At 36.4% G+C, this 15,835-nt stretch overlaps 1 protein-coding gene across 1 annotated transcript in view; it reads left to right on the top strand.

Annotated features, from left to right (window-relative positions):
- LOC136024805 (transcription initiation factor IIB-like) overlaps positions 1–15,507 on the top strand; it is a 30,381-nt gene extending 14,874 nt beyond the window's left edge. Inside the window, exons 2-3 of the mRNA XM_065700272.1 lie at positions 10,437–10,963; positions 14,763–15,507. Coding sequence (XP_065556344.1) covers positions 10,490–10,963; positions 14,763–14,960 — 672 coding nt within the window. The 5' untranslated portion in view covers positions 10,437–10,489 and the 3' untranslated portion in view covers positions 14,961–15,507. The remainder of the gene's footprint in view (positions 1–10,436; positions 10,964–14,762) is intronic.
- The last annotated feature ends 328 nt before the right edge of the window (positions 15,508–15,835 follow it).

The raw sequence follows: 15,835 nt of genomic DNA, 5'->3' as shown, positions 1-15,835 counted from the left end.
ACAATGCTACAACTATCGACGAAGTGGCAACCGTTATGGTCGGTGATCAGTTTTTACCTCGAGATGTTATTCTTCACAAGAGAAACGCTCAGTTGGTAAACTCATCGATAACTGAAACTCGTCGATGCTACGATGCCCTATAATATCCTATCATTTTTTAGGATGGAGCCGACGGCTATCACTTTAGTAATAAATTGATAGATCTATCCACTAACAAACAAACGGATAAGAAATGCAGCGCAATTAATTATTATTCCTATAGACATCGTTGATATGTATGCAAAGATTGAATCAGAACGTTTGCTATTTATCCGTCTGAATCAGACCAAGCTCCGCTCTGAACAACACATTCATTTGCGATATGCAGTTGTAAATGACGGCAATACCCCTAACGAAGGAAGATTAACGATTTGGCCTTCGTCATATGCTGGCAGTCCCCGTCATATGCATGAATATGCTCAAGATGCTATTGTGTATGTTCGTCTCTGCCGTCGTCCAGATTTATTTATTACATTTACATGTAATCAATCTTGGGACGAGATACAGCAGCTTTTACTTCAAGAACAATCGGCGGTTCATAGACATGACATTATGGCCCGTGTCTTCCGGCAAAAGTTGAAATCACTGATAAACTACATAGGAAAACTTAATGTGTTTGGGTCTGTGCGATGCTGGATGTGCTCAGTGGAACCCGTAAAAATGAGGATTGCCACGCGCACATATTTTAATCTGGCTATATGATAAAATTACTTCTGCTAATCTACTGAAAGATCTACTGAAGATGGCGGTAAAACAACAATAATAAAGAAGCATAACGGTACCACCATCAAAGTAGATAACCAGTGGGTTGTTCCATATTCACCTTTATTATCAAAAACATTTAATGCACACATAAACGTTGAATACTGAAACTCCGTAAAGGCAATCAAATACATATGTAAATACGTCAACAAAGGCAGCGACATGGCAGTTTTTGGCTTGCAGTCCGAAATCAGTGATATTGTACAATATCAGGCAGGAAGATACATAAGCAGTAATGAAGCTGTTTGGCGAATTCTTTCATTTCCGATACATGAACGAAGTCCAGCTGTTGTTCACTTAGCGGTACATTACAGAATGGACAACGTGTTTATTTTTCGGAATCCAACATGCAACAAAGAGCCGTGAATCCACCGGATACAACGTCAACTGCTTTCTTTTTGTTATGTCAAAATGATTCTTTTGCAAAAAAAATTGCTGTATACTGAAGTGCCTTCGTATTACACGTGGAATACTAAAAAGAAATCATTTGAACGTCGAAAACAGGGTAAGTCAATCTACGGCCAACCTACCATCTTCAAAGATACCATGATAGGAAAACTCTACACCATTCACCCCAATCAACATGAATGCTTCTTTCTACACCTGCTTTTGGTGAATGTACCCGGTCTGACGTCCTTTGAGTATTTGAGAACTGTAAACTGTACTATACATGACACTTACCGTAGTGCATGCCAAGCTCTGAATTTATTGGAGAATGGCCAACACTGGGATAACTTCATCAATGACGTGTGAGAAACGTCAACTCCAAGTCAAATTCGTGCATTGTTTGGAATCATACTAGCAACTTGCTCTCCTTCAGCTCCTACAGAGTTATGGGAGAAATATAAATCGAAAAGGGCCGAAGATACACTCCACCAAAAACGGTTAGAGACTTCAGATATGACCATTGATTTTACATCAGAAATTTATAACTACACTTTAGTTATTATTGAAGATTTGTGCGTATGTATGGCAAACAAACTTCTCTAGGAATTGGGATTGCCTTCACCTAATCGTAACGCTGCTGTTTCGACATGTGTAGAATTGGATCGTGAACAAAGTTACAACACGAGTGATCTATTGTCGTATGTACAAAATAATATGTATAAGTTAACGTCTGAGCAAAAAGACATTTATGATAAGATAATGCATTGTGTAGATAACAACGTTGGAGAAATCTTCTTTTTGGATGCGCCAGGAGGTACTGGTAAAACGTTTGTGATAAAATTGATTCTGGCATCAATTCGATTAAAAAATAACATAGCGTTGGCAATTGCGTTGTCTGGAATAGCCGCAACGTTGCTGCCTGGTGGAAGAACTGCTCATTCCGCTTTGAAATCGCCTCTGAATTTACATTCTACAGGAACAGAAATATTTCCAAATCATCTGGGATGGGTAAAGTATTGCAGCAATGCAAGCTTATTATTTGGGATGAGTGCACAATGGCACAAAAAAAATCGCTCGAGGCTCTGGAGCAATCATTACGAGATTTGCGAGGAGATTCGAAACCCTTTGGTAGCCCATTAATATTGCTTGGGGGAGATTTCAGACAAACATTACCTATAATACCTAGATCAACCCCTGCGGACGAAATGAATGCTTGCCTGAAAAATTCTAATTTATGGGCACACGTAAAGGGGCACACGTAAAGACATTAAAATTAACTATAAATATGCGTGTCCGATTGCAAAACGATGACTCCGGTAAAATATTTTCAGAACAATTGCTGGCAATTGGAAACGGAAATCTTCCAGTAGACTCAATTTTAGGACGTATATAACTGCCTGCTGAATTCTGTAATTTAGTGACGTCCAAAAATAAATCGGTTGAAAAGGTATTTCCAAGTATTATAACCAAAAATAAAAATCATAAATGCCTCAGAGAACTAGCGATATTGGCAGCCAAGAATAAAGACGTCCACGAAATCAACAAAATTATTTTGACCAAGATTCGAGACCAGGAAGTAATTTACAAGTCATTCGACACAGTTCTGGAACCAAATGAAGCGGTTAAATATCCATCTGAATTTTTAAATTCCCTGGAACTCCCAGGGTTTCCACCACACGCGCTACAACTATAAATAGGCGTACCAATAATACTGATACGAAATGTTAACCCACCAAAGCTTTGCAATGGCACGCGACTTGCCGTAAAAAAAACAATGGAAAACGTAATAGAGGCAACAATCTTGACAGGGCCTTTTGAGGGTGAGGCTGTTCTTATTCCTCGCATTCCCATGATTCCTACGGATCTGCCTTTTCAATTTAAAAGATTGCAGTAAGTTGCATCTTCGAGGGTCGGTAAACCTGGCAATCTGTTTATATGCACAGACAATGGGACAGCGAAGAATGTTGTATATTCGCAAGTTTTACGTAGTTAATTTAAAGTGTATCTATTTATTTATCTATCTATATAAAAATAAGTGGTATGTATGCATGTTTGTTTGTTTGTAAAATGAGGGTTTGTATATGACGTCATTATAAGCATATAAGGCTTTGTATATGCACAGACAATGGGACAGCGAAGAATGCTGTATATTCGCAAATTTTACGCAGTTAAAAACATATATATACATATATATATATATATATATATATATATCTACATTCACAGGTGGTACACAGGAACACAACTACAATGGTACGTAACTAATCTGGCGCGTAATGATTTACGCGTGTGGGGGGGCTCAGGGGGAGCGAAGCGCGCCTACCAACTAGGTGTGGGTGTGGCGCGAAGCACCACACCAACAGCTAGTTAAATATATAATGAGTGAAATGTACTGTAGTGACTTATGATGTCATTTACTTTGAAGTGCAATAGCTGCTTCACTTATTAATTGTAGTTCATTTTTGTTAGGTTTTTTACGAGTCGAACAAAAATTTCGGGGGGATAAGGCCTTGTATGTGACTTTTCTTATCATGTTTGCAGCTAGAGCTGCAACTATGATAAGAAAAGAAAAGAATGAACCTGGCTAACAGTTAACATTTACATCTTAGTTACATTTAGGGGAGGGGGTAATAGCCAAACTCTTGCTTGAAAAACTTCTTTCTTTGAAAGTTTTTTTAAAATTAATTTCTGTTTGTTCTTAATTGCTAAAGTTTCAAGTTTTTCAACATTCCCATTTCAACGTCAATTTTTTTTCAAATATCAAAAATTCGGCGAAGCATCAAAACCAAATTTCGAAGCATTGAAACAAGCATCAAAAGAACAATATCAAAGATAAAAATTATCAAGGTAAACCAAGTATCAAAGCGACAATAAACAACTTGCATAACTTACATCTCTTAAAGTATTAAATCAAAGTATCGAAGTAAAGAAGTTATTAGAAAGTACTGTAATGGGAATAAAGAAATAAACCTTGCTTCGAGTTCTTCAGTCCTTGAGTTAAGGCTAATTGACTTTGGCCTATTTTCAACAAAATGGCTTTCTCCAAATTTTGATTGGAGGAAATTAGAGCAGATAAAGGCGTTAGGGGGAAGTGGAAATGGTTACCTTGATCAATTGTGACTCTTAAACAGGGTGCTAGAACTTTAATAAAATGAACCTCCTTTGAACTAATACATCAGTCCCTTCCGCAAAAACTTTATATGTTAACAACGAATAACTAGTATAACTTATAGTCCTTGCCCCAGAGGCCGGGGGAGTAAGCCCCGGAGCCATAGTTATTTTGCTTTTGGGCTATTTTGAACAAAATGGCTATCTAAAAACTCCGATTTAATCCATTTGGGGAGAAAGGGTTTAAGGGGGGATGGTTGTCTTCTTATCCCATTGGACTCTTAAAATGAACTAGAGCTTTCAAACTTCAATCAAATGAGCCACCTAAAAATTTTATATGACTACCTTTTCTATAAAACCATATAGTCCTGGGACTTAAACTATAACCCAAACCTCCGGGCTCCAGGGGGTTGCGTAAACCATGAAGGCATCGTTATGTGATCTTTAAACAATTTTGAACAAAATTTTTATCTCAAAATTACCCGGAAAAACTTCCCAATATTATTTAAACCTAAATAATTATTATTTAAACCTAAGTAACACCTAGCTCTAGAAATTTCCAAATCCAATCCCTCCCCCCAACTTCCCAACCAGATATTTCCAAGCAAAACTCCCTACACTCCCCTAAAAAAAACTATGCAAAGACTCATCCATCTCTCCACACAAAGGGCTATTGTAAGGACCATTCCTCAATTTATCCCTCCCAGGATGTTTCGTACATTCTCCAAGAGAGCGTACGATAATAATAATTTGACAATAAGTGATAATGATTTCTGTTTTCTCTTTTTTTCTATTTTTTTTCTTTTTTTAGTTTTTATTTTTTTCTTCTTTTTTTGTTAGTTTTTTTTCTTTTTTTACTTTCTTTTGTTAGTTTGTTTGTACAGATGTAGGCCTACAAACAAACAAACACACAGTATCTATATATATAAAAAATAATTTGTCTGTGTGTTATGTCTGTCGAGTGACGTCATTTCATCATGTCGTCATGAAGTTAGTTGTCGTCATGTTTGTTATGACGATGACGTCATTAAAGGTATTTAAGACATTCGTTCAAAGACAAATTTTTAATTCTAAGAAGATCGTGGTCGGAAAAATGTTTAATTGTAAAATGACTGAAGAACCTACAATGGCAACAGCCGAGGAAGCTGCTCAAAGACTCTATGCCAAAAAACTTGCTGCTGATAGAGAAAGTAAGAAAAGAAAGCGTGCCGAGGAATCACAAGAACAGCAAGAAAACAGGCTTGTGGCTGATAGATTAAGTAAGAACAGAAAGCGTGTTGAGGAATCACAAGAACAACGTGAAAACAGGCTTGCGGCTTCAAGAGATAATGCCAGATTAGGAATGTGTAATTTCCGTCCACGATGGCGTGTCGAGGAACTACCAGAGCAACGCGAAACCGGACTTGCTGCTAAAAGAGAAAGTGAAAAAAGAAGGAGTGCCGAGGAATCACAAGAACAGCAAGAAAACAGGCTTGCGGCTGATAGAGAAAGTAAGAAAAGAAAGCATGCCGAGGAATCACAAGAGCAACCTGAAAATTATCGCCTGGCATTCAGGTGCAGCCCAGTCGATGATTATAGCTTTAGTAGATGTGTTCAAATCGGGACTATATCTAAAATTTGTCCCTATTGCAAGGCCTTGAAATTCAATGGTGAAACAATGGGAATGTGTTGCGCCTCAGGAAAAGATAAACTTCCTCTATTGGCTGCACCACCAGAGCCACTGAAGACTTTGCCTACTGGAACTACGTCAGAATCTAAGCGTTTTTTATGACACATCAGAAAATATAACTCATGTTTCCAAATGACGTCGTTTGGTGTCCAAATCGAAAATCCCGATCAATATATGCCTACTTTCAAAGTAAAAGGGCAAATTTATCATAGAGCAGGGTCCCTTCTACCATTCTCAGGCGAGAATCATAAATTTTTACAATTGTACTTCATCAGTGATAGAAATTCTGAATTGAATGGACGTTGCAAAATTTCTCCCGACGTTGAAAGGACAATCGTTTCCCAATTGCAACGTCTTTTCCACGAAAATAATAAGTTAGTGCGTCTGTTCAAAACAGCCATCGATTTGATGCACGCTGAGAAATTTCTCCCGATGTTGAAAGGACAATCGTTTCCCAATTGCAACATCTTTTCCACGAAAATAATAATTTAGTGCGTCTGTTCAAAACAGCCATCGATTTGATGCCTACTGATACGCATAAAATTTTTATTTCCGCTGACAAAACGCCTCCTGGCCAACATATGCGTAGATACAATGCTCCAACTATCGACGAAGTGGCAATGGTTATGGTCGGTGATCAGTTTTTACCTCGAGATATTATTTTTCATAAGCGAAACGCTCAGTTGGTAAGAATTGCTGAAACTCATCGATGCTACGATGCCCTACAATATCCTATCATTTTTTGGGATGGAGCCGACGGCTATCACTTTAATATTAAATTGATAAATACAGCCATTAACAAAGAAATGAATAAAAAATGCAGTGCAATGCATTATTATTCCTACAGACTAATGATTCGGAAGGATGAAGACAATTATATTTTAAAATGCCGTCAATTGTTTCACCAATACTTCGTTGATATGTATGCAAAAATTGAATCAAAACGTTTGCTATTTATCCGTCTGAATCAGACCAAGCTCCACTCTGAACAATACATTCATTTGCGAGATGCAGTTGTAAATGACGGTAATACCACAAACGTTGGAAGATTTTACCTTCGTCATATGCTGGCAGTCCCCGTCATATGCATCAATATGCTCAAGATGCCATTGCGTATGTTCGTCTCTATGGTCGTCCAGATTTATTTATTACATTTACATGTAATCAATCTTGGGACGAGAAACAGCAGCTTTTACTTCAAGGACAATCGGCGGTTCATAGATATGACATTACGGCCCGTGTCTTCCGGAAAAAGTTGAAATCACTGTTAAACTACATAGTAAAACTTGAAGTGTTTGGGTCAGTGCGAGGCTGGATATACTCAGCGGAATGGCAAAAACGAGGATTGCCACACGCACATATACTAATCTGGCTACATTATAAAATTACTTCTAACGAAATTGATGATGTGATTTCCGATGAAATACCTGATGAAAATGTCGAAAAGGGGCTATATGATATTGTTGTAAAAAATATAATACATGGACCTTGCGGTGCACTGAACGAAAATTCACCATGCATGGCCAAAGGAAGGTGCACAAAGCAATATCCTCGACTTTTAGTACCCAACACAATTACTGGCAATGATGGTTACCCACAATATAGAAGAAGATCTACTGAAGATGGCGGTAAAACATCAATAATAAAGAAGCGTAACGGTACCACCATCGAAGTAGATAACCAGTGGGTTGTCCCATATTCCCCATTATTATCAAAAACATTTAATGAACACATAAACGTTGAATACTGTAACTCCGTAAAGGCAATCAAATACATACGTAAATACGTCAACAAAGGCAGTGACATGGCAGTTTTTGGCTTGCAGTCCGAAATCAAAGATATCGACCAAATCGTAAAATATCAGGCTGGAAGATGCATGAGCAGTAATGAAGCTGTTCTTTCATTTCCGATACATGAACGTAGTCCAGCTGTTGTTCACTTAGCGATAGATTCACAGAATGGTCAACGTGTTTATATTTCGGAATCCAACATGCAACAAAGATCCCTGAATCCACCGGATACAAAGTTAACTGCTTTCTTTTCGCTATGCAAAAATGATTCTTTTGCAAAAAACGTATTATACTTGGAATACTAAAATACCGTCCGACGTCGGAATACCGGTCCGACGTCCTTTGAGTATTTGAGAACTGTAAACGGTACTATACATGACACTTACCGTAGTGCATGCCAAGCTCTGAATTTATTGGAGAATGACTAACACTGGGATAACTGCATCAATGACGCGTGCGAAACGTCAAACTCTAAGTCAAATTCGTGCATTGTTTGGAATCATACTAACAACTTGCTCTCCTTCAGCTCCTACAGAGTTATGGGAAGAATATAAATCGAAAATGTCCGAAGATATACTCCATCGAAAACGGTTAGAGACGTGGGATATGACTTTTGATTTTACATCAGAAATTTATAACTACACTTTAGTTATTATAGAAGATTTGGGCGTATGTATGGCAAACAAACCTCTTCAGGATTTGGGAATGCCTTCACCTAATTGTACCACTGCTGTTTCGACATGTGTAGAATTGGATCGTGAACAAAGTTACGAGTGATCTATTGTCGTATGTACAAAATAACATTTCCAAGTTAAAGTCGGAACAAAAAGACATTTATGATACGATAATGCATTGTGTCGATAACAACGTTGGAGAAATTTTCTTTTTGGTTGCGCCAGGAGGTACTGGTAAAACGTTTGTGATAAAACTGATTCTGGCATCAATTCGATCAAAAAATGATATAGCGTTGGCAATTGCGTCGTCCGGAATAGCCGCAACGTTTCTGCCTGGTGGAAGAACTGCTCATTCCGCTTTGAAATTGCCTCTGAATTTGCATTCTACAGAAACTCCCTCGTGCAATATTTCCAAATCATCTGGGATGGGTAAAGTATTGCAGCAATGCAAACTTATTATTTGGGATGAGTGCACAATGGCACACAAAAAATCGCTCGAGGTTCTGGATCAATGTTTGAAAGATTTGCGAGGGAATTCGAAACCCTTTGGCAGCACATTATTATTGCTTGCGGGAGATTTCAGGCAAACATTACCTATAATACCTAGATCAACCCCTGCAGACGAAATAAATGCTTGGCTGAAAAATTCTAATTTATGGGCACACGTAAAAACATTAAAATTAACTACAAATATGCGTGTCCGATTGCAAAACGATGACTCTGGTCAAACATTTTCAGATCAATTGCTGGCAATTGGAAACGGAAAGTTCCCAGTAGACTCAATTTCAGGACGTATACACCTACTTGCTGAATTCTGTAATTTAGTGACGTCCAAAAATGAATTGATTGAAAAAGTATTTCTGAATATTCTAAACAATTAAAAAAATAATAAATGGCTAAGTGAAAGAGCGATTCTTGCACCCAAAAATATAGACGTCCACGAAATCAACAATATTGTTTTGACCAAGATTCGAGACCAGGCAGTCCTTTACAAGTCAGTCGATACAGTTTTGGAACCAAATGAGGCGGTTAATTAACCATCTGAATTTTTAAATTCCGTGGATCTTTCAGGGTTTCCACCACACGTGCTACAAAAGTAAAACAGTTCAAAATAGGGATGATACCTTTTTATTGACAGTGAAATATAAAATTATTTAACTGGATATTTCGAACACATATACAGTGTTCATCATCAGCAGTAAAAAAAAAAAATTTTTTTTTAAAAATTAGCATTTGCAATCACCATCAACAAAGCTCAAGGTCAATCATTAGAAAAATGTGGTATAGATCTTAATACTGATTGTTTTTCCCATGGACAATTGTACGTTGCATGTTGGAGGGTCGGTAAACCTGACAATCTATTTATATGCAGGACAATTGGACAGCGGAGAATGTTGTATATTCGCAAGTTTTACGCAGTTAATTTGTATTGTATCTATCTATCTATCTATATAAAAACGAGTTGTGTGTGTGCATGCTTGTTTGTTTGTAAAAAGAGCGTTTGCATATGACGTCATTATAAGTACATAAGGCTTTGTAAAGCCAAGAATGTTGTATATTCGCAAGTTTTACGTAGTTCAAAACACATATATAAATCTATTCATAGGTGGTACACAGGGACACAACTACAATGGCGCGTAACTAATATGGCGCGTAACGACTTACGCGCGCGGGGGGGCTTGGGGGGGCGCGAAGCGCCCCCACCAACTTGGGGTTGGGGTGGCGTGAAGCGCCACCCCAACAGCTAGTATTATATATATAGATAGATGTATTGAGTGATTTGTGCTGTAGTGACTTGTGACATCATTTACATTGAAGTGCAATGTCTGCTTCACTTATTAATTGTGATTAAACTGCATAAAATCTAAGTTTGATTATTCTTTTATAACAGCAAAAATAAGTACTACAACTTATAATCAGAAAATACTTGGGTAGAACTTAAAATATATAAATATTAAATTTCATACAATGTTTTTCATGTTTATACATGTCATAAATGTTTTTCAGGTGAGCTGTTTCAAAATGTTGCTTTGATCATTAAAACTAGTACACCTTATGACATGGTATATATACAACAACATGGCTGTGGGTATCACCCTGGAGCGTATTTAATTGAAGATTACCGCGAAGGGAATATGATTTATCCGGAATGTGGAATGATTTGTGGTCATAAATATCTTGATGCTCGTGTAGAATGGAACTCGCGTCCTCTCGAAAATAGTATGAATGTTAATCCTGAAGGTGATATACCACAAAATGAGTCCAGGAACCAACAGAGAATTTTTAATCCCACTTTGAAAATGGCTGCAAGAAACATTAAAGAAATGGCTGGAAAATTGAATTTAACGAAGGCAGTTGTCGATAAAGCTATTCACCTATTTAATACGATTCATGATACAGAATTCTTGAAAGGGAAGACTGAAGATTCTATTGGCTCAGCTTGTTTATATATCACTTGTCGAATAGTGTCCATGCCAAGAACTTTAAAAGAGGTTTTTGCTGTTTTCAATGATCATAAAATAGAAATTGCGAAGGTTTGTAAGTTGATACTCCAAAATAAGTTTCTTCTTCATTAAATTTAATAAATTTGTAATAATCTCACTCTTAGAATTCAATTGAAAATGCTGTTTCTTACAAAGCAAAATATCACATCTGAAACTACATCTTTCTTCCCTTCAACTGACTGGATTAATCGCGTTATAATATGTATCAAAGTTGAGAATGAGAGGTCAGAATTTGCTACAAAATGTCTTTTGCAACATACTACTGCTATCAGTTCAGCACCTGTTTGCTTTTTATCTTAGTCAACGTGAAACTTTTAATCCAAAACAGTGTCTGACGGATCACTCAAAAGGTACCAAAACAATCATTAGCTAATAAAGTGTATCCAAAGGACTAATCATAAGCTTGCATCTTCAACCACTCTTATCACATGAGCTATTATCAGAGTTTACATTTGCTGTAGTATTTCTAAAGGGTAAAATTCTAGTTAATTGACTTCTTGCTATCTCAGAAACAGTTTAGGTTAGGAAAATGAAACTTTCAGAGATGAATCTACAGATTAAATTATGTTCTGGGAATGTATTTTGAAGCAACTACCTCTACTCCTTCTCCCTCTAGAGGGCCCTGACCTTTGATGAACTTCAAAAATATGTGTGCTATAAAAGTGAAATCTTGCAAAATAGATCTTCTGTTCAATTGAATTACAACAAAAAATTTTTGAGCTTCATGACTTTGCTCAATTCCAGTTTATAAGGTTTTAAAGATATGCAGATTCATTTCCTAAATTTTGAAAAAAAACATTAATATGGCTCAAAATTCTGCTCAAATAACAGGAATTGTATTTTCAGAACTAAAGGCAGAGAAAAAGCAACTAGTAACTCAAAATTAATGTAAAATGTTGTTTTGTCAAAATTTCAGTGGGTATAGATCTGTCATGTTGGGAGATTTCAGGGCCCTCTAGAGGGAGAAGGAGTGGAGGTGGGTAATTTATAATACCTTCCCGGGACACACTTTAGCCTATAGACCCATCCCTGAAAGTTTCATTTTCCTAACCTAAACCCTTTCCAAGATAGTAAGCAGTCAATTGACTAGAATTTTACCTTTCTAAAGACGTTTTGAAAGCGTTTCTTTTTTGCAGTCTTGGTAAAAAATACCTGAGTGTGACTTGAATTCAAACTAAAGTGGTTCATATGCTAGTTTATTCACTTTCTGAATGAAAGCAAATGTGTCTGAAGTGGTAGCTGGAAGGAATAAAAAAGTTCTATTTTGTATAATGCTTTGTTAGCAGTTAATATAAAAAAAGAATATGAAAAGTTGATCAGCTGGTGGAAATTAATGAAAAGTTAGATTGTCGGAGTTGCACAAATAAAATATTAAGATAACATCATAATAAACAACAAGTCAACTATGAAGTGAAATTTTTGGACACCCTTACTAAATAATTAGGAGAAAATTTGAATTATTAACTATTCTTTAAGAGTAACTCTATAGATAAGTTTCATAAAGACCCAAACTTCACGGACATTTGAAAAAAAATTTTGATGTCATGATGGAAGTACTATATCAGTGATGGGGAGAATATTAAAGGGTCGCAACCTTTGTGGCAATCTAATAAAGAACAACACTTGCCTATAGCCCTCAATTTGACATTTCCAAGCTTAGTTTTTTTCTAATTGTTTAAATTTATTTTCAATTGAAAACTACATGTGTCTTCCACAGTCTTCAAAAAAACTCGTAAAATTAAGCTCAATATTTGGTATATACTGACATTAATTGCTGAAAGCTCATCAGTTCAAGATTTTACTTCACTGCAATTTTTGTCTTACTTTCAATGTTGCAATGTTTGTACAAAAGAAAATATTGGTAATATAATTCGTTTTCAGTAAAGCGCCAAGGACAAAGTAGGCTTTAGACTTGAACAGTTGGGGAAGGGGGCAGTAGCGAAACACTTGTTTAAAAACTTCTTTCTTATTGTTTTTTTTTAATTTCTGCTTGTTCATAATTGCCAAAGTTTCAAAATTTTCAACATTCCCATTTCAAATTCAATTTGTTTTCCAACATCAACAATTCAGCGAAGCATCAAAACCAGTATCAAAAGAACAATTTCAAAGTTACAAACTATCAAAGTAAAGAAAGTATCAAAGTAACAATAAACAACTTGCATAACTTACATCCCTTGCCCCGTAAAGCAGTAAATCAAAGTATCGAAGTAAACAAGGTATTAGAAAGGAGTGAGCAGAATTTGATATCAATAGGTACATTAAAAGAATTGGCTCTTTATGCTGATTCTAAATATATAAAATTCATTATGTCGAATGTTACCCATCAAAAGCTAAGGGCCTTGGAAAATCTGCCTGATTTTCAAAAAAAGGGGGAAACATCCCCCAAAAGTCAAGCAATTTTAATGAAAATTAGATTCAGCATGTCATGATTAGTTTGATTTGTATGTGTGTTTCTTTGTCAAAGAGTTGACTTGATTTTAAATATTATGTGTTGTTAATTGCAAGACCGAGTAGATAGGGTAATTTTCTTTGAATTGCGCCCAGTTTTCTATGCTAACAGTTTATGCTAACAGTTTGCTAACAGTTTTCTATGAGCAGGGTCGTAGCCAGGATTCTTTATTGGGGGGGGGGGAGGGGTCTTACAAAAGAATTTTTTTGGGAGTTGGGGAGGCTACAAAAAAACTTTAAAAATACATCAACATTTGTTTTGATGTATAATTGTTCATTTTTGTTACATTTTTACGAGCCGTACAAACATTTTGGGCGGATAAGGTTTTGTGTGTGACTTTTCTTATCATGGTTGCTGCTAGAGCTGCAACCATGGTAAGAAAAGTAAATAATGAACCTGGCTAATAGAAACGGACACTCAAAAAGGTTTCTCAGGAACTATCAAGAACAACCAAGGTTTTTACGATGAAACTTTCAGGGAGAGAATGCTGAGCTAAAAAAAAAAAAAACAACAACTCGGTATTAAGTAAAATATTTTAGAATATTTTCAGGAGGATGACAGACTAAATTAAAAGATACAATGTGCATCCAGGCTGACAAAATCTTTAAAATATGTAAATTTGAGTACGTCTAAGGACTGAGACTCGTCCTCTACTAGGTTTCAGCTAGTGCTGCAAAAATGATACGAAAAGTAAAGAATGGACCTGGCTAATAGAAACTGACATTCAAAAAGGCCTCTCAGGAACAGTCAAGGTTTTTAAGATGAAACTTTCAGGGAGAGAATGCTAAACTAAAAAAAAATCAACTAAAAGCACATTTTGTCTTAGAAATGGCTCAGTGTATTAGGTAAAATATATTTTGGGGAGGATGAAAGATTTAATTAAAAGATGCTATGTGCATCCGGGCTGACAAAATCTGTAAAATATCTGAGGTATGTCTAAGGGTGTTTCGTTGAAATTTTCAAGGCATGTTGAGAAGGATCTTTGTTGCAGTGGTTGCTGGAACCTAGTAAAGGACAAACCTCGGCCGTTATATTCAACTAAATGAAACGGTTCTGTGTACACCCAGGCAATCACAAGGATGCATTAGCAATGTACAGAAACAACTAAGGGTATCAAGTTGATTCTTTTGAGGAATGCTCAAGAGGATGTTAAACTAGCTTTTCAAAAGGGCGTATATGCAATATCTTAAGTGCTGCTAAAGGTGAAAATCAACGCATTTCTCGATCAGTCGGGACTTTCAGAGAATATGGAGGGATGGGGAGATAAAGTAGATTTCGTGCAGGGAGGACCAAGGAGAGCTTATCAAGGACGAAAATGTGCAATTCTTTTTCTAAATATTTATGACAACAATCTTTCCAAACATCCATTTCCTATTTAAGATTTTCATCATTATACCTGTATCGAACATCACTGCAGAGTGTTCCTTTTCCATTCTTCGGGGAGTCAAGACATACCTAAGAAACACGATGTCTGAGAGTAACCTAAATCTCAATATCGACAGGGAAATTTCAGTTGACAGAGACAGCTTATTATCCATACTGACGAAAACCAGAAGAAGACTCAATTTTGTTTTGTAAGCTAGCTGATATAGTAAGATTTTGTCAAAATAAAAACCTAAAGTCGTATTTAATATGCTGGGCTTAATATTCATTCCTATAGTCCCTACTCAAAACTTGTATTCAAAGAGCTAAACCAAACTCGAACTAATGGCCCAGAATACCGATTTTTCTCGGAAATTAAAAAAAAAATTGCCGTTGGTTGGACCAGGGATCCACGGTCAGCCCCCTATAGTTATTTTCTGAGTGTGCCACTACCTGCAGCTGTTGCCATTATTGTACATGCAGCTTTTGTCTTAGTTATACTTGTAGCTGTTGGCTTAGTTGTACAGGCAGCTGTTGACTTAGACCTGCAGCTGTTGGCTTAGTTATACCTGTTGGCTTAGTCGTACCTGCAGGTTTTGGCTTAGTTGTACTTGTTACTGTTGGCTTAGTTGTACCTGGATCTGTTGGCTTAGTCGTACCTGCAGCTGTTGGCTTAGTTGTACATTCAGTATGGCACCATACCCCAGAAAAGCAGCTTTTCAAAAAATCCTTGTATTATATTAAATTTTGGTTACTATATACAGTGGTTTTGTTCTTTTCTAGGTTTCGGCTATCAGTACATCCATGATAGCAATGGAAATTACATAATACCTATTTATAATGAATGTTCCCAATTCATTATGTAAGCCCAGGGAAGCAACTTTTCAAAATATGTTTATGTTGTATCATCTTGTCGAAAGATAAGTGTTGCATCATCATGCATATAATAATTTATTCTAATTCTTAAGTTACTATGGGATGTTGTTCGTTCTTTAGTGTAATACAACTATTCGAAAATATGTTTTTTGTTGATTGTAGATATGTGGTAATTTCCTCTTATATGAGCCATTATACATCTCTCCTATTTTTCA

This window comes from Artemia franciscana, chromosome 3 (assembly GCF_032884065.1).
Source record: "Artemia franciscana chromosome 3, ASM3288406v1, whole genome shotgun sequence".
In the NCBI taxonomy this organism is placed as follows: domain Eukaryota; kingdom Metazoa; phylum Arthropoda; class Branchiopoda; order Anostraca; family Artemiidae; genus Artemia; species Artemia franciscana.
This window is presented reverse-complemented; position numbering and strand designations above follow the sequence as displayed.